General features: G+C 41.3%; 2 protein-coding genes across 2 annotated transcripts in view; one reads left to right on the plus strand and one right to left on the minus strand.

Annotated features, from left to right (window-relative positions):
* Nucleotides 1-15735, plus strand: part of COL4A2 (collagen type IV alpha 2 chain) — a 141051-nt gene extending 125316 nt beyond the window's left edge. The window contains exons 35-48 of the mRNA XM_054004344.1: nt 843-906; nt 1292-1366; nt 1976-2083; nt 3030-3137; nt 4392-4463; nt 4850-4975; nt 6306-6422; nt 7753-7914; nt 8050-8148; nt 8907-9053; nt 9661-9777; nt 10684-10875; nt 11157-11443; nt 14062-15735. Coding sequence (XP_053860319.1) covers nt 843-906; nt 1292-1366; nt 1976-2083; nt 3030-3137; nt 4392-4463; nt 4850-4975; nt 6306-6422; nt 7753-7914; nt 8050-8148; nt 8907-9053; nt 9661-9777; nt 10684-10875; nt 11157-11443; nt 14062-14316 — 1929 coding nt within the window. The 3' untranslated portion in view covers nt 14317-15735. The remainder of the gene's footprint in view (nt 1-842; nt 907-1291; nt 1367-1975; nt 2084-3029; nt 3138-4391; nt 4464-4849; nt 4976-6305; nt 6423-7752; nt 7915-8049; nt 8149-8906; nt 9054-9660; nt 9778-10683; nt 10876-11156; nt 11444-14061) is intronic.
* Nucleotides 15736-20958: 5223 nt separating this feature from the next.
* RAB20 (RAB20, member RAS oncogene family) overlaps nt 20959-23502 on the minus strand; it is a 28472-nt gene continuing 25928 nt past the window's right edge. The window contains exon 2 of the mRNA XM_053971992.1: nt 20959-22065. Within this exon, the coding sequence (XP_053827967.1) occupies nt 21545-22065 (521 nt within the window). The 3' untranslated portion in view covers nt 20959-21544. The remainder of the gene's footprint in view (nt 22066-23502) is intronic.

A 23502-nucleotide genomic window follows, 5' to 3' on the forward strand; every position in this document is an offset into this window, starting at 1 on the left:
GGGACTGTTATGGTTTAACCTCAGCCAGAATCTAAGTGCCACCTGGTTGCTTGTTCTCCCACATATCCCCAGCAGGATGGGGAGAAGAGAATTGGAAGGGTAGAAGTGAGAGAACTGGTGGATAAGAACAGATTTGTAATTTAAATAAACTACAATAACAATAAATAATAATAATAGTTATTATTATTTTTATACTACAATGATAAATAAAACCCAAGAAAGAGAAGTGACACAAATGAAAACTGTTGCCCATCACCAACTAACTGATGCCCAATCCCCAAGCATTGTTACCCCCCAGTCCATTATCCCCTCTGCCTTATATGCTGAGCTTGAGGCCATAAAGTGTGGGATATCCATTGGGTCAGTTGGGATCAGCTGTGTCCCCTCCCAAACCCTTGCTCACCCCCAGCCTCCTCCCTGGCAGGGTGGGGTGACAAGCAAAAAATGTCCTGACACAATGTAAGCGCAGTTCAGTAGGGATGAAAACATCCCTGTGTTATCAACAGTGTTTCCAGCATAAATCCAAACCACAATCCTGTGCTGGCTACTATGAAAAAAAAAAGAACTCTACCCCAGCCAAAACCAGCACAAGAATTCACTGCTATATATGTATAATGGGATGTCCTCAATTTTAAACTTAAGCCTTTGCAAACATAACTTGTCCCTTGGTTGGTACTGATTTAGATTAACTGACTGCTGCCAAGTTACTCTCTAAAGTACTACAGAAACTCAAAAGTGGTACTTTTAATAGCCTTTTTTTATTATTTCCAAAGTCAGCTGCTTGGAAGGTTGAATAAATCCTCATCTTCACTAACTGATGCCTGCTTTCAATCATATGATAGGGAGAAAAAGGCATTCCGGGAATTTCAGGCCATTTTGGTACTCCTGGCTCACATGGAGAAATAGGTGAGTTTGTTCTCTTATCTGAGCACTCTCTGTATTCATCACCCATCAAATACCTGACATTAAGTTCTGAGGGGTCTCAGTGTGTCTTCAATCTCAAAGAGTCTTTCTACATTCACACAGAATGATACTGTAGGTGTGGAAGACTGTAAAAAGGTTAATACTGTTAACTTCATGCAAAATGTGCTGTCCATAGGTAAATCCATCTGTGGCAAGGAGGGAGGCTGTTCCAGACACTTTTTTGCCGTCTTTAATTTACTTCTCTTTTATTCTACAAAGATAATAGTTGCAGAATTTTGCCTCTGAAGTTGCAATTCCTTTGAAACAACAGGAAGTACTGTTTAAATTAAAGACTTACCACTCATGTGTTCATTTTTGTTTGAAATAGGTGATCGGGGAGATACTATAAACTTACCAGGAATGCCAGGCCTTAAAGGTGAAGTTGGTGTGCCAGGCTTAACAGGTATTCATTTCACAGTTGCTCTCTGAATGTATTTCTTTTCACATACCAAAGTTCCCACAGGAAGGGAGGGGGAGCTTTCTATGGGCTTTTCATGGCTCTTGAACCTGTGCTCTCATGACAGCTCCTGGAGAGGTTCATCTTTTCTTTATTGAAATTAATATGTGCTATATTTGCCTCTTCACCTGAAAGTACCATTATAGCAGTAAGCATCATGACTGGCAACTCCAGTAAACATTTCTATATAATTTGTTTTGCTGTTGATGACAAAAGGAGCATTATCAGGCCATGATTATAGAAGGTGGGATAGCAAAGTCTTGTAGATTTTGGATTGAGTTTTTAGGTAGTATATTGAATTTCTCTGTACATGTAGTGCACTTGAACATCAATGTCATATTCCACATAATTTGGGGAGCACTTTTAAAAGCAAGTTTAATGATCATTTGGCCAGAGGATTGTTCATGCTCCCAGATTATGTAAGCACCCTGATTAGAAGAATGTCTTTATGTGGCAAGACCAGGACCCATTCAGTAGCCAAGTTCATGTTATGCTTGTTTGCTTAAAAGAATATTGAAAGAATTAAAAGAATACACTGGTTGTGTGGTTTTCCAGGCATAAGAGGAGGTGTGGGACCAAAAGGAGAAGGTGGTGATCCTGGTTTCCCTGGCATTGAAGGCCTCAAGGGCACACAGGGTGTCCCTGGCTCTGTGGGACAAGAAGGTAAAATATTCTTTTTAACACTCCAAAGAACAGCATTGTTTAAGAGGAAAAAGAAAAATACTCTTTCCTTTAAAAGAAAGTAATTAAGTTTTTAATGTGTTCATCATTCTGTAAATTGGTGAGGAGCAGTGACAAGGATGTGGAACTCACAGCAGAAGTTAAGAGGAAATGGCAAAAACCTAACTCTACTTTATACCAGTTTTTCCTTTTCTATAACAACTCTGTGTCCAGTCAAAGTGTTGTATTGCTGGCACACTCATGTATTCTAATGTCTCAATACTACAAGGAGTAGGCTTTTCAATGACTTTTGCTGCCATAAATGAAGTCAGTATCCCCCAGGACACAGTTACAGAGCCTCTGAGCAAGGCTCGTGGGCCAACTGTACAAGAGAAGCCAAGTCAGGTTCAGCTGTGTCTGGATCACACACTCAGGGCTTAAGAACATGCCCTGTTGCAGGAGGATCGTGGAAATGCTCTTTCAGAACAGTTGCTCCACACCTTTTCTCATTAGAGGGCTTAGAAACTCCAACCAAGACTGGAAGAGCTTCAACAGGTGCCTCGCTGGGAAACATTTCTCATCTGATCAGCTTCTCAGTGGGGAAGGCAAAACAAGTGCAGCAGAAGGGGAAAGTGACATGTACAGAAGTGGTATCACTTGTTGTAGCTGGCAATAGAAGTCAAGTTACCATTTTAATAGAAGGAGCCCACTGTCTTTCTGAGGCTGTCAGAAGCCTGACAAGTGTAATGAGTTGTTCTTTTATACTTTGTCTCTCCTACCTGTGCTCTCTTTTTCTTCCACTTGGATGAGCGGTGCAGTGTCATATAATGACATCAGGAAGGGAACATCTTTGTGTTGCTTGCCTGGGAGAATGAATGTCGTGCAAGTCTGTGTTTTAGCTGTTGGTTTTAAGGATGCTGATGAGCAATGATTCATTGTTGTCACACAGGTTTGCCAGGACTGGTTGGCCCCCCAGGGCAGCAAGGAAACCCTGGGACTCCTGGACTTAGAGGTCAAAAGGGAGCTCCCGGCTGGCCTGGCTTACCAGGACAAGCAGGTATTCGTACAGCTTCAGTTATTCAATCATTCCTTTTTGAGAGCTTGCAAATGTTCTTTTGGGGTGAAGAAGAAGAAACGGGGCTTTTGCAGTTCTGAGTGGCAGAGTTACCTGTCCTAAAATATTTGTTCCTCACAAAGTCCAACAATGAGATGTGGTTGCTGATTTATGGTTTCTGGTGTCTTTTCAGCTCATTTTAACTGTTGATGACCTCTTCAACTAGGAAAGCCGTTTTCAAGGAACATTTTTGTTTTTCATGACAGGAAGGAAAAAAGCAATAAAAATTATTAAAGATGCAGCAAGGGTAGTAATATATAATATGAGAATATTATAATGTGGCATTAGATAGCAAGCAACATATTTGTCATGCATCATCACCAAAAACTGTTAACTGATTTAATATCTGGTTTCAAGAATAAATGACTTATGGTTTAGACAGAATTGTGCTCTGAAAATGCAGGCGATTGTTTAAAATGAAGCTGTTTCTATCACAGGATACAGAATCTCAATGGTTGCTACTTAATTCCTTAATATATTAAGGTAGCAGATATTTTTCTACCTTTCAGCCAGAAATCTTTTAGTAAGATTCTTCTATCAGAATCTGCCTCAAAGCTAAGCTAATACAATTATGAAGACTGCCTTTTTAGACAATGAAGAGAGACAGACAGACACTTATTTTTCTGCAACTGAATAGTCGTCCAGAGCTCTGGCCATTGTCTAGCTTTAACATCATACTTACCACTTTGATAGGTACAAAGAGATGGAATAAAGTTTACCTGTATCAACAGTAACGGTAGCTATCAAACATTTTTTTAGAGTTTTTTTGGGGTTTTTTAAATTACACAGAGTGAATTGCTCCTGAAGACAGCTTTATTATAACCACATGTAAAGTCTACAATTATGTCATAATTGCTTTGGCTTGAGGATTTTGAAAAATTAAATGGGTATTAAAAAAACTATGACAGCTAGACTGAAACTAATGACATGCTACCAGATGGATCAGAGATATTTAAAAAAAAAATCTCTGGAGTAATGAGTTTATCGGATAATAACAAAATTTGCCAATCACAAAACCATAGTGTGGTGTATTTCATAATAAACTTATGGTAATTCATTCATTTGCATATAATAGACCATATTTTAACATAGAATAGTATTTATTCAAGCATTTGAGGTTTTTTTTTTTTTTGGCCCAGGAATCTATATAGACTAATAGAAAGTATTATGATAATCATGAATGCAATTTTAAAACAGGCCAGCCTGGCTTCAGAGGAATCAGTGGACTGCATGGTCTACCAGGCACTAAGGGCTTACCAGGATCACCAGGTATGTGAGGCTGTTACTCTGCATCTTCACAGGCACAACATTGTGTTGGCTTCAAATTTGGTCAGTGAGATCTTTGTAATGCAACTTTTTTAACTTTGTCCTCCAAAGCTTTGGAATGTGCTTCATTATTGTGGGCTCTGGCAATCAACTCATATACAATGTGCTACCCCACAGGTGGATTAGAACACAACTTCAAATCATGATTTTTTTTCCTCTGATAAAGTTAAAACTTCATGGTGTTTTTTCTCATTATGAGCCTTTTTTTCAATGAGCCATTACAGACTCATGTGTTTTGTAAATCCATATGCTCTATACATGTACTTTAGCATGCACTGTTATATGCAGAAATGTTTCAGCTTTCCTCTTTATTCTCAACTACTCAACAGGTCCAGATGGATACGGCTCTGCAGGTTTCCCAGGTGCAGTGGGTGACAAAGGAGAAGCAGGAGAACCAAGCAGAGTAGAAGGCAGCCGAGGACCTCCAGGCCAGAAGGGAGAGAGAGGTGTTCCAGGTCTGTATTCCAGAGAATGGGATCCACCTACTTGTTTCATCTGTGGGTGTTAGAGATGTCATAAAATACACCATGGGGTAGACAGTTGAATAGGTGAACTCCCAAAGCTGGGAAGGTCACTGTTTGGAGTTTGTGCTGCAGCTCAGTCAGAAACAGCAGTGAGTATTCCCCAGTGCTGCACAGCCTGGGTGCTTCCCAGTCCTGTAGCACCCACTGGGCTCTCAGCAAGCTGCAAATGCCAGAGGCTACTCTCAGCCATCAGCTCCCCAGATATTTTTAATGAAGGTCCAGTTACACAAAGGCATGACCCCTCTCTCTTTTCATTGCAAACCTGTCCATATTCACCTTTCTCCTGAAAGCCTCACTGTCTCTCAATGTGTGATGGTCCTGCTGGCACCTCGGGGGCTCTGTTCCTATACACAGTGCTTTGCTGGTGCCATCTATCCCTTGTGCAGAGTAAGCTCCAGCCTTCTGTGCTGTAACAGATTGTGCTCACCTCAGAATGGATCACCACCTGGTTTTCATCCATCAAGAAGCCGCCAGACTGATGTTATGAAGAAATAAACAAATTACATATGGGTTTTGTGTTTTTTTTTTTTTTATTTTTCCAACAATTTGGCTCTGAAAGGATTAAGGACTGACAGAGATATAAAAGCTTACTGCCTTTGCCTTCTTGGTTCAATGGCTTATTCATAATCTTTTGTGTTGCACTTTATTGTTACTAACATGCTATGCAATCTCAAACACCATTCAGAGATTTATTATCAGGCATTCAAAAAAAACAGCTTACCTCATTCATGTTTATTTGTCACAATTATATACAGAAGGTCAACTTCCTAACAACTTTAATATACTTAAAAGAATAATCTGTTACTGGTAGGGCAGATTTTCGACCACTTAACAATTTTTCATCTCTGGAGAACTTCTTGGACTTGAACTTTTGGTTTTAACTCACACCAAATAATGCTAATTGTCAGCCCTGACCCTACAGGCACAGAAGAACAAAGCTGCTTTCCTGCCTGCTTCAGTATACCTAGGATATTTTGAGTACTTCCTATCTTGAAATAATATTTTACCTGGCAGACACAAGAGTATTAGTATTCAACACAGTGAAATGTAATTAGCTACCCAGAGAGCTTTGGCAGAGGACTAGTATTTGGTTCTTTAAAAAAAAAAAACTTCCACAGTATCAATCTGAAAAAATAAAACAAAAATCAGGGGGAACTGCAGGTGTTTTCTATTTTGAAAATCCCACTCCTTAATCTGAGTCCTTTTAATTGCAATTGTGCATTTTCTTTGCAGTATTAATTATTTCTTCTCTTCCCTTCAGGTGTCCCAGGAACCTTTGGTATTCCTGGGCAGGAGGGATTTCCAGGACCTCCTGGGATTTCAAATATATCAGGATATCCTGGTGATAAAGGCTCCCCAGGTCTAGATGGAGTGCCAGGTAATTCATGCAACAGCAGTCATTGTTATTTCTGTCTTGATTCAGTAAAGAAGCCCTATTAAATACAACACTAAAACTGTTGGACAGAACTCATGGTAGATCAGAAAATAGAGACAGAGCTCTTGAAAGCAAAAGGCAGTTCCTCCAAGTTGTCCTGATGAAAGGGTTTGATCTTCACACAAACAACAGATTAAATAATGCAGAATTCTCTTGACAACTTTCAGAAGCATTATGCTAATCTACTACTCTAAAATCTGAGGTCTGTGGCAGACTTGCAAGTCTATTAAATACTGTCGTAGTCATTTACAAAATTCTCCTATGTGAAATGACCAGGCAAGCTAAATTACACTGAAAAGTATTAGCTCTTCCTTCTTAAAAATTCCTGTTACTTATTGGACTGCACAATCATTTCAAACTGTGGTGCCACTATGAAGAGCTTCTAGCAGAAGTTGTTCCACTAACATCTTTATATGATGGATGGAAATTTTTATGTAAACTCAGCAAAAACTTAGAACAGACAAACCAGCTGAAAACCAGCAAAATGCCTAGGCTTCCAAGCTGAAAGAGGATGTTAGTTGGCCTGACTCTGCATACTGATTCCAACTCTCCAAGCAGTCAGGAGAGTGGAAACAGGAACACCATATCCCAGCCAAAATGGTGAGACAAGTTTCTTTGCCACACACATCTTGCAATCGTATCCTTGTGATCCAGCTTCAAAAGGCAGCACAAGAGATGCCCCACTCAAAACCCTACATAATAAAGGTTACTTTCTCCTCAGAAAAAAAGGTCCAACTGTCTTGTAAGCAGTAGAGGTAACTGAAGAGAAACCTGTCAGGTTTAGCTTTAGGCAATATGAAATTCTAGAAAAAGAAGCTGTTCCCATAATTCCCAAGACAGCATGAAGTACTTACTTGGTTCCAGATGTTCAACTGAAGCACTAAAGTACACAGAACAGTAAGTCCTTGGCTCTGAGTCAGATACTTGCTGCTCTCTGATTTCCCTCTAGCTACTTGGATAATTTAGGATGAAGCAAGGAGACACCTAGGAAAGTGGGGCATTTGCTGGTGAAGGAATAGTTTGTGGAAGGCTGTATCTCAGCAGGCACCCTATTTCTGCTGAAATCCTGCTTGAGATAACACTGTTTTGTGGGAGCTTCATACTCTAATTCCTCTACCATTCCTGCCAGCCTGAGAGCAGGAGCAGGAGTGCTGAGTAAGTCTGTCCCCTGCTTAAATTAAGGAAATAGAACCTGATGGGATACAGTTAGTTCTGTTACTTTCCTCTGTGCCCAGGTGTTAAGTATAAACAGATTACAATCTCCTCTAAACAGGCTATCCAGGACCACGGGGCCAGCCTGGAATACCTGCTCCACCAGGAAGCAAAGGAGAAAGTGGAGAAACAGGTAGGACTGGAGAAATTGGCCCAAAAGGAAGTAGAGGTGATCCTGGATTATCAGGAAGACCTGGCCTGCCTGGATTCCCTGGACCAAAAGGTAAGGATGGGAAATGCTGATTGTGGCAGGAAGCAGGAGAGCCTTCTATGCTACAGCAGCTTTAACACCATGACTTTTGCACTCACTTGATTTGTACTGAAATGCAATAATGCCACTTGTCATTTTGCATTAAAGGTCCTAGGGGTGAACAAGGTGTCATTGGCTTTATGGGCACAGTAGGATTTCCAGGTGATCTGGGACCCATCGGACCCAAGGGAGATAGAGGAGTAACTGGTAAGTGCATGCAGTCAGATGTGTGACTCCTTTTGAAACCACTCATTCTGCAGCTCCACAGAGCTGATCTAACTGGCCCTGCTTTGAGCAGGAGGTTGGGCTTGGTGTCCTCCACAGTCCTCCATCCTGCATGACTCTGTGAATCCTGGGAAATTTCAGAGGGCAGATGCCTGAATTTAACATGAATAGTCAATTTTTTGGCTTTATGAATTTGACTTGTATGAGGTACCAACTCCAAAATCAGAGCCACTTTTGCGGTTAATAAAAAGAAGGATTTATTGTCTAAATTAATCCTCCAGAGTAGACATACTGAATATTTAAAGAGAGCTTTAAAATCCACCACTCCATCTATACTATCATGTCTTTGTGTCTCTTGAAGCCCACAAAAGATGGTGCTGCACCTCAGAGAGCTGCAGCTGTTTGGCAGGAACTTCCCAGCTTCCTGTGTCATAAAAGAGGGAGCAGTAGCATCATTAACTTCCTTCTGCTTATTTATGTGCACTCCAAGTGAAGACAGTCTCTTGGAGATGATCCCATACTTGGAGATTGTCTCATCTTGGGCATCCCATACCCGCACATATTTCCCCAATATAATATAGCTGTTTTACCCAAGCTGGTGAGTTGCAGACCATAGACCTCTCGTGCATATGCAGCCAAGTAAGAGCAACATGTCTCTGGATGGAAGTACATTAAGGAAAAATATAGGGTGGTTGGGATTTTTTTATAATCAAACTATCTCATCTTGCTTCTAATGATAGGCTTCCAGGGACCTCCAGGCTCTCCTGGGCTGCCCCCTCTTCCTCCAAGGCTGGTTGCTGAGCAAGGTTCACCAGGTCCCCGTGGAAATATAGGACCTCAAGGAAGCCCAGGAGATATGGGACCTCAGGGCCCACCAGGAGATCCAGGTAGGAATCACACATTCAGACTGAAAGCTGTTCCCCTTAGCAGACTGAGGCCACCAGAGTGCTGATTTGATGCTCTTCTGCTTTAAAGTCTGTAATCCAGAAAGGAGAGTCAATTTTTAGTCTTCCAAAGCTGAGGCTTCAGCTTTCTTCCTCATCCTAGCATTCAGAGCATAAGCAAAACACTAAATAACTTTGGCAACATTCACAAAGCCAAAGCAACATCAGATATGGATCTCATGCACATCAAGACTGAACATCTTTGGTGGAAAAGTGCACATCCTTGTGGGAACGCTGTCAGCTCGGGGAATAATGTAGCATCAGTGACGTGTAGAGCTGACGCACTGCACCTTTTGCCATGAGCCTCATCAAAGATAAGTGGTGCCAAGAGTGAAGGATTAAGGTTGTGGGAACTCATGTAGTCTTGATCCCAGCAAGCTTTTCCAATGAACTTGGTGCTTTTTGCCTGAGTAAGTACCATAGGATCTTACCTTCAGTGCAAACCCAGCAGACAGGACCAAACGTACACAAGTAGAGCACATGTTAACAAAGTGGAAAGGGCATGTTGATATGTCAGCAGTCACTGTGCTTACAACCATTGTTGTATAAGGTTTCAGAGGCTCACCTGGAGAGCCAGGACTCCAGGGCAGGGATGGCATTCCAGCTCCTCCTGGCTCCAGAGGGGAACAAGGAGGAATGGGATTTCAGGGTCCGGTGGGATTTGAAGGTAAGAGATATTACACAGCACTTTTTTCCTCTTTCCCATTGCTCTGCATTTAATCGCTCTGCAGTTACTACTTCACTGGAAGGAAATAAGAGGAGAGGAGGGGGTGAGAGGAGGGGGCAAGGAGCAAAAGGAAGGTGGAGAAGGGGAGTGAAAGAGAGGGGAGGAAAATTTCTGTCTTCATAGATACTTCACAAGGGACAACTAATTAAATGTTAACAGTTACCTTAGAGCAGTATTTTCAGAATTAATTTTGATAGCTGTAGGTATCAGTCCACTCATGAGTTTGTTTCATTCTGAGTGTATTTATTCTAAGTATTTTCAGCCTAGTGTTTGACTAACAGTTACATTCATGGAGATGAATGCCTGGGTAGGTGAAACTTGGATAGATGAAGTTAAAGGGAATGTATCTGTAAAGGAAATACCTGCGTCCTTATCAAATAAAGAGCAGAAGTATTACTATCTTACTGTCTATGTGTGCTTAGTTAGCTAAGCACACAAAGAAAAAGGTATTTGCAGAGCATAGTTTCAAGTGTATGAGTCAAACACAAGAAATCCAACAACTACTGGTTAATCTTGGACTAAGAAAATATTTTAAAGGAAAAATCTTCTCATCTCTGTTGTACCAAGTATGGTCAAATTCATCAGAACTCTGTTTGTGACTTTCCCTAGTTCCTGTGTGAAATACATTATCTTAGAAACCAGAGAGCCTGATCCAGCACCAATCTACTTCAAAAGCAACTGTTATAATCCTAGAACTGCAGCTCTTCTAACAATAACTTACCATAAAGAAAAGGCATCATGCCATTAAGCTGTTCATCAGCAGCTTAGCTGGAATATCAGCTAGCACCAGATTGTTTGTGGGAGCACAAATTCAGTTGGATTCTTTCTTTTCTGCTCTCCTCCAAGGTCAGCCAGGCCGCCCTGGTAGCCCTGGGCCACCAGGCATGCCGGGTCGCAGTGTCAGCATGGGCTACCTGCTGGTGAAGCACAGCCAGTCTGACCAAGAGCCAATGTGCCCAGTTGGCATGAACAAACTCTGGAGTGGATACAGCCTCCTGTATTTTGAAGGACAAGAGAAAGCACACAACCAGGATCTAGGTATGTACAAATACTGCTGGCAGAGCCTGGATTCCAAAAGCTGGGACTACAACAAACAGGCTTAGGAAGCACCAAAAGGAAAATGTAAAAACTACGTGTCTTCATGGAGCGCCCCTGAGAGAGCTCCTGCAAGTCATTAGTGTTTGTGGGAACCTGTAAAGCCAGCAAAACATTCTGGACCACAGGGCTTTCCTGACAGGTACTTGGGAAAGAGCAGGAAACTGCAAGTGTGCATTGTCTTCTGTGGGAATGATTGCCTTTTGCTTCTTCTTTTTTAACAGGTCTGGCTGGCTCATGTTTGTCTCGTTTTAGCACCATGCCATTCCTCTACTGTAACCCTGGGGATATTTGTTACTATGCAAGTCGAAATGATAAATCCTACTGGCTCTCAACTACAGCACCTCTTCCAATGATGCCCGTGGCAGAAGAAGACATTAAGCCATATATCAGTCGCTGCTCAGTCTGCGAGGCCCCAGCTGTGGCAATTGCTGTCCACAGCCAAGAAGCTTCTATTCCTCACTGCCCTGAAGGCTGGCGCAGCTTGTGGATTGGATATTCCTTCCTTATGGTATTGGGTCTCCAGTGTCACACTTTGTGCAGCAATGGGTTTTAAATTTGAGTGTTTGGTACTAATAAGGCTGCTCCGCTTCAGAGCCAGCAAGCCCGAAACCATGGGGGGTTCCCCATGCTGGGGAACCAGGGAACTACAGAAGTAATTTCTAGGAAGCAGAAGAGGAAGATGAAAATTTCTGTGAATTTCAGAGAAAATTGTCTCTTGTCAGAGTAGCATCTGGAGAGCTTACTTTATGAACAAAATAGCACTTCAGAACAGAATAAAAGGACAGCTGTGACTTAACAAATAAAATTACACCGAGGTGCAACAGGAGCATACAGAGCATTTTCACAGCTAAAGACTTGGAGTTATTTACATACATCACTACTAAGAAGCTGATCTAGGGGGAAAAAAAAGGAAAAGCAACAACATGCTTTTTCCCTTCTTTTCAAAATTTAAAAATTATTGGTGTTTTGGTTGAAGACTTTGAAGCCAAAGTCTTTCACTTATTCTGGAAAGAGAGAGAGCCTGTGGTTGTTTTAAGAATTAAGTTTCAGTGTTGTATCTCTGATGGCAATAAGAGCTGAGCTGTACATCCCATGGTTTACATGAGCTCTTCAATCTTGTGATCTTATAATTAGGATATGGGATGTTACAGAAAAACCTTCGTGCTGGGTGTGCAGCAGAAGACGTACTGAAGGGCCTGACCTTTCTTTGCAAGACTGTACAGAGGGATCATATGAGCCCCAGAGGGTTTAGCATGGTAAAGAGCAGCTAAAATATCAGTGAATGGTCTGAGACATGCTCATTTTTCTGACTTGCTTGATGAACACAAGAGTCAAAATCTGCAGCAGCACGCCCATGTTGTTAACTTATTGAACCCTGGCTGAATCCTGAAGTAAACAGTGTTGGAAAAGAAACAAGATTTCTGTGGCAGAAGACATCATAAAAGAACAATAGTCAACCTTACCCACAAACCATTTGTATGTCAAAAGCCAAAAACTTAAATTTTTCAGAAAATAAGATACAGGCAAATCTGAAAATAGGTACAGAAAAAAAATCCCCACATTTTGAGAGAGTAGGTCAAATTTTTTACCATCCCTGTGTTTGACCTTTCTTTTGCTTCTATAAAAAGCCCTGATACCAATCTCATAGTTACTTCACAAGAATGCCAAGAATTAATTAAATATTTGCAAAGCCCCATGTAAACACTGAGCACTGTTAACAGCAAAGTTGCCACCTTAGCAAGAACTTCTTGCCAGAACAAAGTCTGTCAGCACTGTGGTACACACTGTGAGAAAAATTCCCATTTTCCCAGCTAGCTTGTGGAGCAAATGAAATGTTTAGTGTATGCATTTTTGCTTCTCAGGCAACTGTGGAAGACGTAGAGAACACTTGTGGTTTTCTCAGAGTACATGCTGTTTTAATTCCTTGGCTTAAATTTGTCACCTCCTTCCCCTGAATAAGGGACAATCCTCAGTCAGTGCAGACTCTGCCCAAACAGCCAGAGGAGTCAGTAAGATTTCATGTAGCAAGGGCACTCCACTATCACACATCCTATATGAGTAAGCATTGCAGGAGGATAAAAAGCTACAGAGAATATGAGAAGAGATGTTATAGGCATAGAGTTGGAGCTTACAGACCAAGCATGGAGTACCAGAGGTTGCCAAGCAGGGCTGCTCCCAGGCCAGGGCTCAAATAGCATCAGCAGGTTTTACTATCTGCTTTCCAGCTCCAATTGCAGAGGTCTCAAAGTTGAAATAATTTATGCTGCCTCTTACATTCCCTACACTTACAAAACTGTTTAAGAACTTTGTTTTCCAGATGCTTTCTTTTATATTACAGATTCTTTCAGTTCCTAACAAAAATTCTACAGTATAACTTAAAAATACAGCTGTATATTTATTAAAGGGACAGAGAAAATGCCCATTTTGTTAGTAATGTCTTTGACAGAAGAAGAGTAACATTCAGTACATTACCACAGAACCTGTCAAAGGCAACAGTTGAGTGGTGTAAAGATGCATGATTCTGGTGTAATTCACTGTCAAAAAAACATGTCATACAAGGAACTAGTTATTGTATAGAAGCTAATTCTGTTTCTGCAGTGCTCCTCACATGGAATGCAGAGTAAGACTTTATAATTTGGGAAATTCAAATTAAATATATGGCAAAAAATTGTTCTTAGTGAGGGTAATTAAACAGAGGAGTAAGATGCCCAGACAAGTTGTGGGTGGTCCATCCTTGGAGGTATTAACAACTCCACAGTAGCTTGGAGCAACTGAGGGCAATTTTGGTGTCAGCCCTGCTTTGAGCAGGGAACTGGGGGAAGTGACCTCCAGTGGGCCCTTTCCACCTAAATGATTCTCCAATTCTAAGACTTCCAACAGTGAAAATTTTAGCTACAGAAAAGATGTTTGTTAGAAGATTTGAAAGAGGCATCAGCATATGGGCTAGCTGCTTTATATAGTTATAGCATAGCCAAACCCTTACACAGCTGCAGGACTGGCCAACTTTCTGCTCTGGAGATAAGAATTAGGAGCAATTCTAGTGGTTTTTCTCTTTTCACACATGTAAGTTTATGACAGCATTGCCTGAGGCTGCACTCTGAACACTGCCCTCCTTGTCTCCCTTAGCACACTGCTGCTGGTGATGAAGGTGGAGGACAGTCGCTGGTTTCTCCTGGGAGCTGCCTGGAAGATTTCAGGGCAACTCCTTTCATCGAATGCAACGGCGCACGCGGAACCTGTCACTACTTTGCAAACAAATACAGCTTCTGGCTCACCACGATCGACCAACCTTTCCAAAGCAAGCCCTCGGGAGACACGCTCAAGGCGGGACTCATCCGAAGCCATATCAGCAGATGTCAAGTCTGTATGAAAAACTTATAGAAGTCTCTCACAGTATAAGGAACCTCCTTTTCATGTAGTTCTTATACTGAGGAGCCTTCTGAGGTGGTTAGACAATTGAATAAATCATGTTGGTGCTTTTTTTAACTTATTACCTCAAAAGCTGAATGGAAATTAATTTTTTAAATGTCTGAAAAAGCAAGTTAACACAAATTAAGTCAAACAGATCTAGTGGTGTGTTCTCCTACTATGCAGTATATATACACATTTTTTGCTAGTCCAATATTACATTGTTTGCCAAATGATAGAAATACTCACAGCTTTGAAACACCAAAAAAACTTCAGTAATAAAAGGTTTCCTTGGTCAGATACCCACCACATTTACCTGAAGAGAATATATATATCTTTCTATTTACTGTATTTGTCACAACAGTAAACACTAACAGCTGCAGTTCCATAAATTAACAGAGGATCATCTAAGTCATAAATTGTTGCAAAATACTGAAAACATACTGTGGTCCAAAATGTTCATGTCCAGCACTGAAATGTAATTTACATTTTAGTATTTTGTGCTTGGGCATTTCAAACACAGCCAACACCATCTTTTTTTTTTTTTTTTTTTTTTTTTTTTTTTCTTTTTTCTTTTTTTTTTTTCCCAAGTCTCACAGTGCTTTAGCACTTAACCACTGCCAATAACAAAGTCCACAGGCTCCCAAAAACAGTAACCACAAAATGCAACTCTTTCAATTTGGTTAGAAGACTATATGAAGAAGACCAGCATTTTATTTTATAAGCTTGATGGTGTTTTTCTGAGACATACCCCAAGCCAAACAATCCCTTGCTCCACTGTGTTGTGGACATTTCATCTGTGTCACACCACCCACACAGCAGCAGCAATTGGTTTTTGCATTGCACCTTTTCCCCTCCGAAATTATGCCACTCATCACAAACAGGCTTTAGCCACATCATGTTGGAGCAGCACACAGGGTAGGGTTTGCAGGACTGCTCGATGCCACATGACCCTCAAGCACAGAACTTGCAGCCCTGCCAGCTGGCTCTCTGAATGCATCCTGTCCTGGCAGCTGGGGACGAGTGGCAATGGGATGGCCACCATCCCAACCTGCACAGAGTCATCCTTGCAAAAGCAAAGGGGAGGGAAGCAAGGCATTTATTTGGCATCATCTTTTCCTGTAGAAAAGGGTTGATAATTGCCAGAATGGCTAGTTCTGTACTTCTGTAGAAAGAAACAATTTAGCCAAAGTTGTCTGTCAGTGCTGCAAGAGAGGAGGGAAGAAAGGATCAGCTACAAATGTCATGTTCACATAATCTGATTAATATTTATAGCAGTGACAGTTGATTTTTCAGTAACTTACCTCACTCCTGCTTCAGGTGCTTCTTGGCTTTTATTATTACATTCCAACCTCACTGTATTATAAATAAAACCTTTTTTTTTTTTCTACATCTCTGTTTGTTTGTGATTTCTGTTTTGTAAATGGTGTTTTCCCATACAATGCATATGGACTTCTCTGTCGAAATACTTTGTTTGCACTAAGGAATTAGAAAAGCACTCCCAGCAAACTCCTCCCACTGAAACTCAAACTCTTCAACCAGAGAACACTTGTTTGTTTCATGGCATTTAAAAAGATCTAAGAGGGGAGCTGTCTCTAAAATCACTTATTTAAGATGAACAAGTAAAATAGTATTTAACCTGTTGTTAGAATGATTAAAGCAAATAAGCTGTGGCATTGGAGATTAAAACAACCATTATTCATGATTTACAACATTCAGGAAGCCAACATTTACCAGACTTAAGTGTTATCTCCACAAAAACATATATAAATTAAGTTAAAGGTCTAGAATCATAGCATGGGTTGAATTGGAAGGGACCATAAAAATAATTTAGTTCCAAGCCCCCTGCCATGGACGGGGGACCTTTCAGTAGACCAGGTTGTTCAGAGTGGCATCCAACCTGGCCTTAAACACTTCCAGGGATGGGGCACCCACAACTTCTCTTGTCAACACATTCCAGTGCATCATCACAGTAAAGAATTTTTTTCTTAGTATCTAATCTAAACCTACTCTCAATTGGAAACCATTCCCTCTTGTCCTGGCACTATATGCCCTTGTAAAAAGTCCCCTGCCATCTTTCTAGTAGGCTGCCTTCAGGTGCACACTGTCTGACCTAGATTAGTTGCTCATACAATTAGATATAGCCATAACCAGAGAAATTATCTGAGTTTTTAATGAGCTCTCTGACCCTGCATTAGCTCTGAAAGGCAGCCCCTGAACAAACTTATAACATTATTATTTATTCCAGCTAAATAAACCTCTTAGTACTGAGAGCATTGCAGTCAACGTGAACTAAATCTAGTCCGTATTTGCCAATTCTCTTAAATGCGGCAGTAACAAATACCCAAGAATAGACTTGGAACTTGCCTCTTCCACATATTGCTAAACAGCAATGCTTGTGGGATGATCATACAACTATCACTTGTGGGTTGCACAGCATGCAACTCTGGTGATGCAGCATATTCAGTGTTTTAAGAGAACTCAAGTGAAGATTAAACAAATCTGTAAAAACTGATGTCAAGTACAGCAGCAAACTATTTGGATTTTCATGGCTAATACATTGCCTAATCTTCCTACAAAGCTCCTTGCTCTTGCACATAAAACTTCAGCACATGGTTCTTCTACCAACAGTTGCTTTGCCTCTTCAGTTTCTCTGATTCAATAAGCTGATCTTAACAAGTTTGTTCAGAGTGGTTCCAGCACAGCATTAAGTGGAGCACATCAGCATAGTGCAGGGAAAAGACAAACCAACCATAAAACCCACAGGGTGCTAAGCAGGCTTCACCTTCTGTACTTTGTGTATGTCATGTGCTTCAGGTCTGTGTACCCACAGCTGTGTTTCTCCAAAGCCTGCGCAATCGCAGCTCAGGGAAGTGCAGGGAGCTCGTGCACACAAACACGTGGAACACTCACAGCAGACAGAGGATTTCACCTGGTGAGCTCATCCAGAGCACTGCGTGGAAAGACTCTGACTTGTCAAACAGCCTCTTAGCTGCAAGTTTACCTCCTCTCCTAGAAAGACATGCTGACAGTTGGAGTTGTTCAGCTGAAAAAGACTCTGGGGAGATCTTATAGCACTTCAAAGTACCTAAAGGAGACCAAACAAGGCCTGTAGTGTACAGGGCAAGGGGTAGCAGTTTTAAACTGAAAGAGGGTTGGTTTAGATTGGACAGAAGGAGGACAATTTTTTACTGTAAGGGTGGTGAGACACTGGAGTAGGTTGCACAGAAAAGCTGTGGTTGTCCCATCCCCAAGAGTGTTCAAGGCCAGGCTGGATGGGGCTTTGAGCAACCTGGTCGAGTGGCTAGCAGATGTCCCTGCCCATGGCCAGAGGGCTGAAACAAGATGATTCTTGAAGATCCCTTCCAACCCAAACCATTCCACAGTTATGGTTGTAGAACCCACTTTCAGGAAGCTAAAATATCTTTATACAGGAAAAGTTCAGCTACAGCAAAACAAAACAATCCTTTAGTGAACTGGAGTGCTCCAGCCTAGGATGTAAAAAAAAAAAAAATCACAGATGTTTTGCCTTGGTTTGACCACATCTTCTACTTCAAAGCATGGTGTATGCTTCCTACACTTTCCTGCTTGAAAACATGCTGAAGTATAACATGCTGCTGAGCCTGGAGAAGATAAATAGATTATATTCCCCTTCTATAGGTAATAGTGCATCAGTGTATTAACACTGATATAAGTGAAGATATAAGTGAAGTCAACATAGTGATGTGAGGCGACCCCAATTATTCCCTCAGATAATATTGACCAAATGAGCAGAGTCTGTCCAAACCCTCTATGACTGTGCTTGTCCATGGCTGTCAGAAACAGAAAATTAGCAAACAGCAAGCAGTAAACATGGCCTTGGCACAGGAGGTGTGAGATGGCTGCCAGAAGAGAGGCTGAGGGGTCACTGCCAATATGCCAAGAGCACCCAAGTGCAGGCAGCAGCTGCCCCTGTAACCACATGGGGACCAGTGGCACCCCCAGACACAGCCACCTGCTGAGGGGGGAGTGGGGACATGGCCCTGCAGTTGTTCAGCACACAGCAGTTACACCCTACTGAAAAAGGGAAAGAAGCAGCATCACAGCACCCCATGACTCACAAACAGAGTCGCAGAAATAGGCAGGAGTGCTCCCCACCATGATGTGGGCAAGGATATAGCTAAGAGGCTCAGAAGCTTTGCCAGCCCTACAGGCACTGGCAAAGGAGGTTCTTTTGTGGCCCCCACAAGACTTGAAGCCTTGTTGGGGTTGTCAAGGGCCCATGGCAACCTCCATCTTGCACCATGAGTGCTTGTGAGGGGCAGATAGCAGGATGGATCCTCCCCCATGGTCAGCCTGGCTCAGCCATCGCCTCAGGTACTGGCTGGCCTGTAGCTCACATTCACCCAGCATGGCCAAAAATAGCACCTCTTTTATTTCACTATACGTTCACTTCGCATAATCCAGACTTAACAGGAACAGGGGCAATAAATGCTTGTTAAATGAATTTCCCCTCCCTGGCAGGGCAGGCAGAGTCCTTCATCCATGCCTTCATCCACCTTCACTAGTCCTGGCAGGAAGGACTTCCCTTGGCTTCAGCAGCATCACCACAACAGACACAGCTCCAGACAACTGACCTCTCATCAATAGCTCCCATGTATTACACAAATACTTCCCAGGTTTTGCCATGTAATCCCATGATCTCAGAAAGGCTGGTACAGTGTCAACCCATCATAACCCAGAAATTTCTCAAGGAACAATAGCCAGCAACACTAAAAAAACAAGAACATCATACCAGACAAGTGCAGCCTTAAGGGCAAAAGTGCAGCACACAAGACTGGTTCCTGTGTCATCTCATTTGATGAAAACACTCAAGCTGGAGCTTTTAGAAAGACTGTAAGAATTACTTAACATCAAATGCTGGTGCACCTGAATTGCAGATATTTATACCTTAAGAAGTACTGGATGTTAAATTTACAAATATTTTTTCCTATTTGTACCTTCTAGATGTACATCTCCCAAAATGCCTGACCTTGCAATCAGCGCGTGCTGCGGGTTCAGCTGTCAACAGACGCAGGAAGGCCAGTGCTGGACTTCTCACAGATGTGTCAGCAGAACCCTTTGGTCACAAACAAAACAGAGTGTAGCCTGTGTGCCTCTTCCCAGTCCTGAGGGAAGACTACATACTGACCCTGGAATTTTGTTAATAGCTAAAAGGTTTCTAATTATATACATTTTAAAATAGCATAGCTCAGGTGCTGTTTAGTCTCTGACAGATTGGTAGGTGTCTGCAAGCCACTGGCAAACCCAAAAGATTACAACCCTTAGTAGGGCCTGTAGCAATAGGAAAAGGGGTAATGATTTTAAACCACGAAAGGGCAGGTGCAGACTAGATATAAGGAAGACATTTTGACAATGAGGTTGGTAAAACACTGCAACAGGTGTTGCACCACCCAGAGATGTGGTAGATGCCCCAACCGTGGAAATATTCAAGTTTCTATTGGACAGAGTTTTGTCCTGATCAAATTGAAGACCTACCTGCTCAGTGCAAGGGGAAATGGACTAGATGACATTTAAAGGTCCCTTCCAACCCAAACCTATGATTATATTATTTAATGCTGAGTGGTTTCTCTCTCAAGCCATTCTTCCCCACTACATGTGTACTATGAATTAACTTGAAAGCAGAAAATAAAGCTACTGCCCTGTAGCAATTCGTTCAATAGGATGTACTTCCAAAAAAAAAAGTGCTTTAAATATATTTAGTAAAAATTTATTATTTATTTAGGAATTTGCTCCCTATGTATGGAACAACTGTGATTTGGGTGGGACAGAGAGAGGCAATGACAAAGTGTAAGAACCACCAATCCTTAGTTTTAGAAAATTGTACCAGAGGCATCCAAAGGAAGATGGAGTTCCCACACAGGAGCTCACAAAACTGAAAATATGTAAGCTGCATCCTTGGGGTTGACTGGTTGGCTGGTTTTGGGAGGAATGGGCAAGTCTCGGGTTGTGTTTAAAAACTAGAAGTTCTTCACTCTGCCTCAGTTCAGTGCGAGCTCCTGGGTCACTACATACATTCTTTGTAGCTGAGAGGGTTGGGAAACTCTAGGAGCTGTATTAAGTGTTAGCCACGCCTTTTTACTGCAGTCAGGAGAGAAACCTGTACCTCATTATTGCTCCTTCATGGGCCTTTAACTCCACAAAAGGCAGTTTCTTCCCTTCCTCCCGCATTAGCTCGTTTCACATCAGAAAACACCAGTCTTCACTTCCCTCCAGGTAGAGGTAATTACTGCTCCAGGTAGTAATGTCATGCATAGCTGATAAAAATCAAAGCTGTAGCTCTGCCTGAGAACAACTAAGAAGTGGGAAAGCAGACAGAGCACAGATACTGAATGCAATGATACCCATAAAGGCACCAAAAAGAGGTCTTTACAAAAATACAGAAAAAATAAGATTGATTTCTTTCCCCAAACCCACCTATATTAAAAATAATTACAAAGGAAAAATGGAAGGAAAGAAAAAAACTTCCTCCTGCAACTTGCAATTAGAACAGCAAGAGGTGGGATACTGCTTGTTAACACATGAAAGCCCACTATGGAAGAAGAATTCTCATTAATAAAGTCTCCAAATGAACAGTACATATCCACAGTGATTTTAATAGTTCAGCTTCTGAATCGTACGCTGTCATGTCTGACATAAAAAGACTGCAATTGATTTATTAGCTACAAATATAAATATACCTGGATTTTCTTTTTTTTCCTTAAGAATAAAAAAGTACTGTGTTCAGTCTTCCAAAGTTAGAATCGTAAGGGAAAAGAAGATCATCATATGAAAGTTTTCAAGACTACACAAACAGATCATTTACATGCAACACAAAATGGCAAGTCACTAAAAATCAGAATCTTTCAAATCTGTCCAAATGATTGTCGCTACCCATTCTAATAACACACCACTTGTCTTCAGAGCCCATGGAAACTGGCAAGTCTTACTCCATAATTTCACTTGCATTCCCATTTTTTTATATACAGAGCTTCCCAGAAGCCTTTAATGGTCAGAAAATTTATTTGATTCTCTCTTTTTTTTTTTTTTTTTTTTTTTTTGCATACACCATTTTAATCTATTTATTCATTGACTTTTCCTTTCTGGTCAACTGAAAGCAGTTCTTATTCCTCATTTTGCTGGAGTGAAAAATCCCTCCCCTTTTCTATGTCACATAGATGGTTCAGGCACAACAACTCGATTTTGTCCTTTTGGCTGGCTTGTAGTCTGTGATGTCCACAGTTTGCGGTGGCCCCTCAGCTTTCTGCCGTACGATTATTGGGACTACCATGTCAAACACAGTTTCAAACAGGTAGTCCACCTTGTATCCTGTCTTTGCACTGGTCTCAAAACACATTTTCTCAGCTGCTGGAACATCCTTCTCATCTAGCATTTTGTATTTCAGTATCTTTTTATAGAGTGCAATTGCATCCTCTGCACGAACTTGTTTTCGCACCTTTGAGCCACAGCTGGCACCAGACTTCTCAGGTCTATTTTCATCCGGTGGTAAAGTACAGTCATCGCTGAGGTCAACTTTATTTCCAACAATAGCAAAAATGCAGTCAGCACTTGCACTGTCCGTCAGTGCCAAGAATCTTTCTTCCAGCTCTGTCAGGCTTTGGAGGCTGTTCACGTCGTACGTGAGGATCACAGCAGCCGCTCCTCTGCAGTACATAGACCCAAGGCCATGGAACTGCTCCCGTCCTGGCAAAGGTTTAAACACAGCAAACGTTAGTGTGCTGGAAAACACATTATTAACCAAAGAAGAGAGTTTAAGGTATTTTAAACCAATTTCACAAGTCTGGATGAAGCAGTGAAGGTAAAAATGTCTTATTTGTAGCACTTTCAGATTTTCCCTTCTGTTTTTCCATAAGAGAGCAACAGTGCCACAGAACAGCTCTGCTCACTGTTTGCTCAGTCTCAGAGAAAGGAATCTGTAGAGACAAGTGAACAAGGAAGCTCATGCAGCATTCATACTTGCAGACAGCAAAAAAAAAAAAAAACCCTGGCTTCTTTTTATTAAATTGAATGCTAGTTGATTTATGTCATATTAACTACTACCCTGCTTGCACCCACAAATGGCCTATCTACCTACCTCACTATTTACAAACAAAAAAGTTCTACTGCTTCAAGTTCTCCTAGAATTTATTACTCCTATGAATCCAGCATGCATTTTGAAGTACATCTAGTTCAGAAATCTGTATAAAAAAATCAGTAATCCACTTGTTCCTAGATTTTGAAGGATTTTGTAAGCTATACAGTCTGATGCTACATGCCCACAGTTCTCAGGTACCTTGGCTTTACAGGAAAAGTCTCTTGTAGTATCCAGTCTGTAATGATATCCATCTGTCCCACCACCAGTTTTCACACATTTTTTTAAAGTATTAAACACACAATATACAGAAAATCCTAATACATTCAAAAAGAAATTCATCTTTTAAGTTGCCCTGGCCACTGCTCAATAACCAACAGTTAAAACATTTCTTTCTCCTTGCTCATGGACTATCTTCCAGCACCTCCAAGTAAGCCTTGATGGTGTTCTTCAACTTCATTACTTAGAAGACAAAATTGACTCTTCTTTAAATCCTGGGAAGCAAATAATATTCTTCAGTAGTTGCAACAGGACTAAGGAAAATTAGGCAGAAGACAAACTGTGCTTTCCTTCCTATTAAGAACTGCTACCTTCCCCAAATACTTGCTACCTGTAGAATATGCTGTATTTACTATCCAAAACTGTATCAAGAAAAAGATAAAACACACAAGATTTCAACCAGCCATCAGAGTCAGCCTTAGGTCACTACACAAGTGTGAATGAACAAAGAAAAAAAAGAGAAAAAAAGAGTCAACTACACACTTATGAACATTTAAAAATCAACATGATTTTCCAACTTTTTTCATACAATCCCTTTGCACAGAGCCTTTATTTATAGAAAATCTGGAAGAGATCTGGTTACATTCATCTTCTGCACTAAGCTACTGACCACCATGAGCTATTTCATCATCATCAATGATTCATCATGAAATCCTTGTAAATGACTGTGGAAAAGGAAAGGCAGAAGAAATTAATGCTGAAAAATGCAGGTCAGTACACACTGGGAAAACACATCTGCACGTGAACATGCACACTGCGAAAGGAACTCA

This window comes from Vidua macroura, chromosome 2 (genome assembly GCF_024509145.1).
Source record: "Vidua macroura isolate BioBank_ID:100142 chromosome 2, ASM2450914v1, whole genome shotgun sequence".
NCBI classification, from domain to species: Eukaryota; Metazoa; Chordata; class Aves; order Passeriformes; family Viduidae; genus Vidua; species Vidua macroura.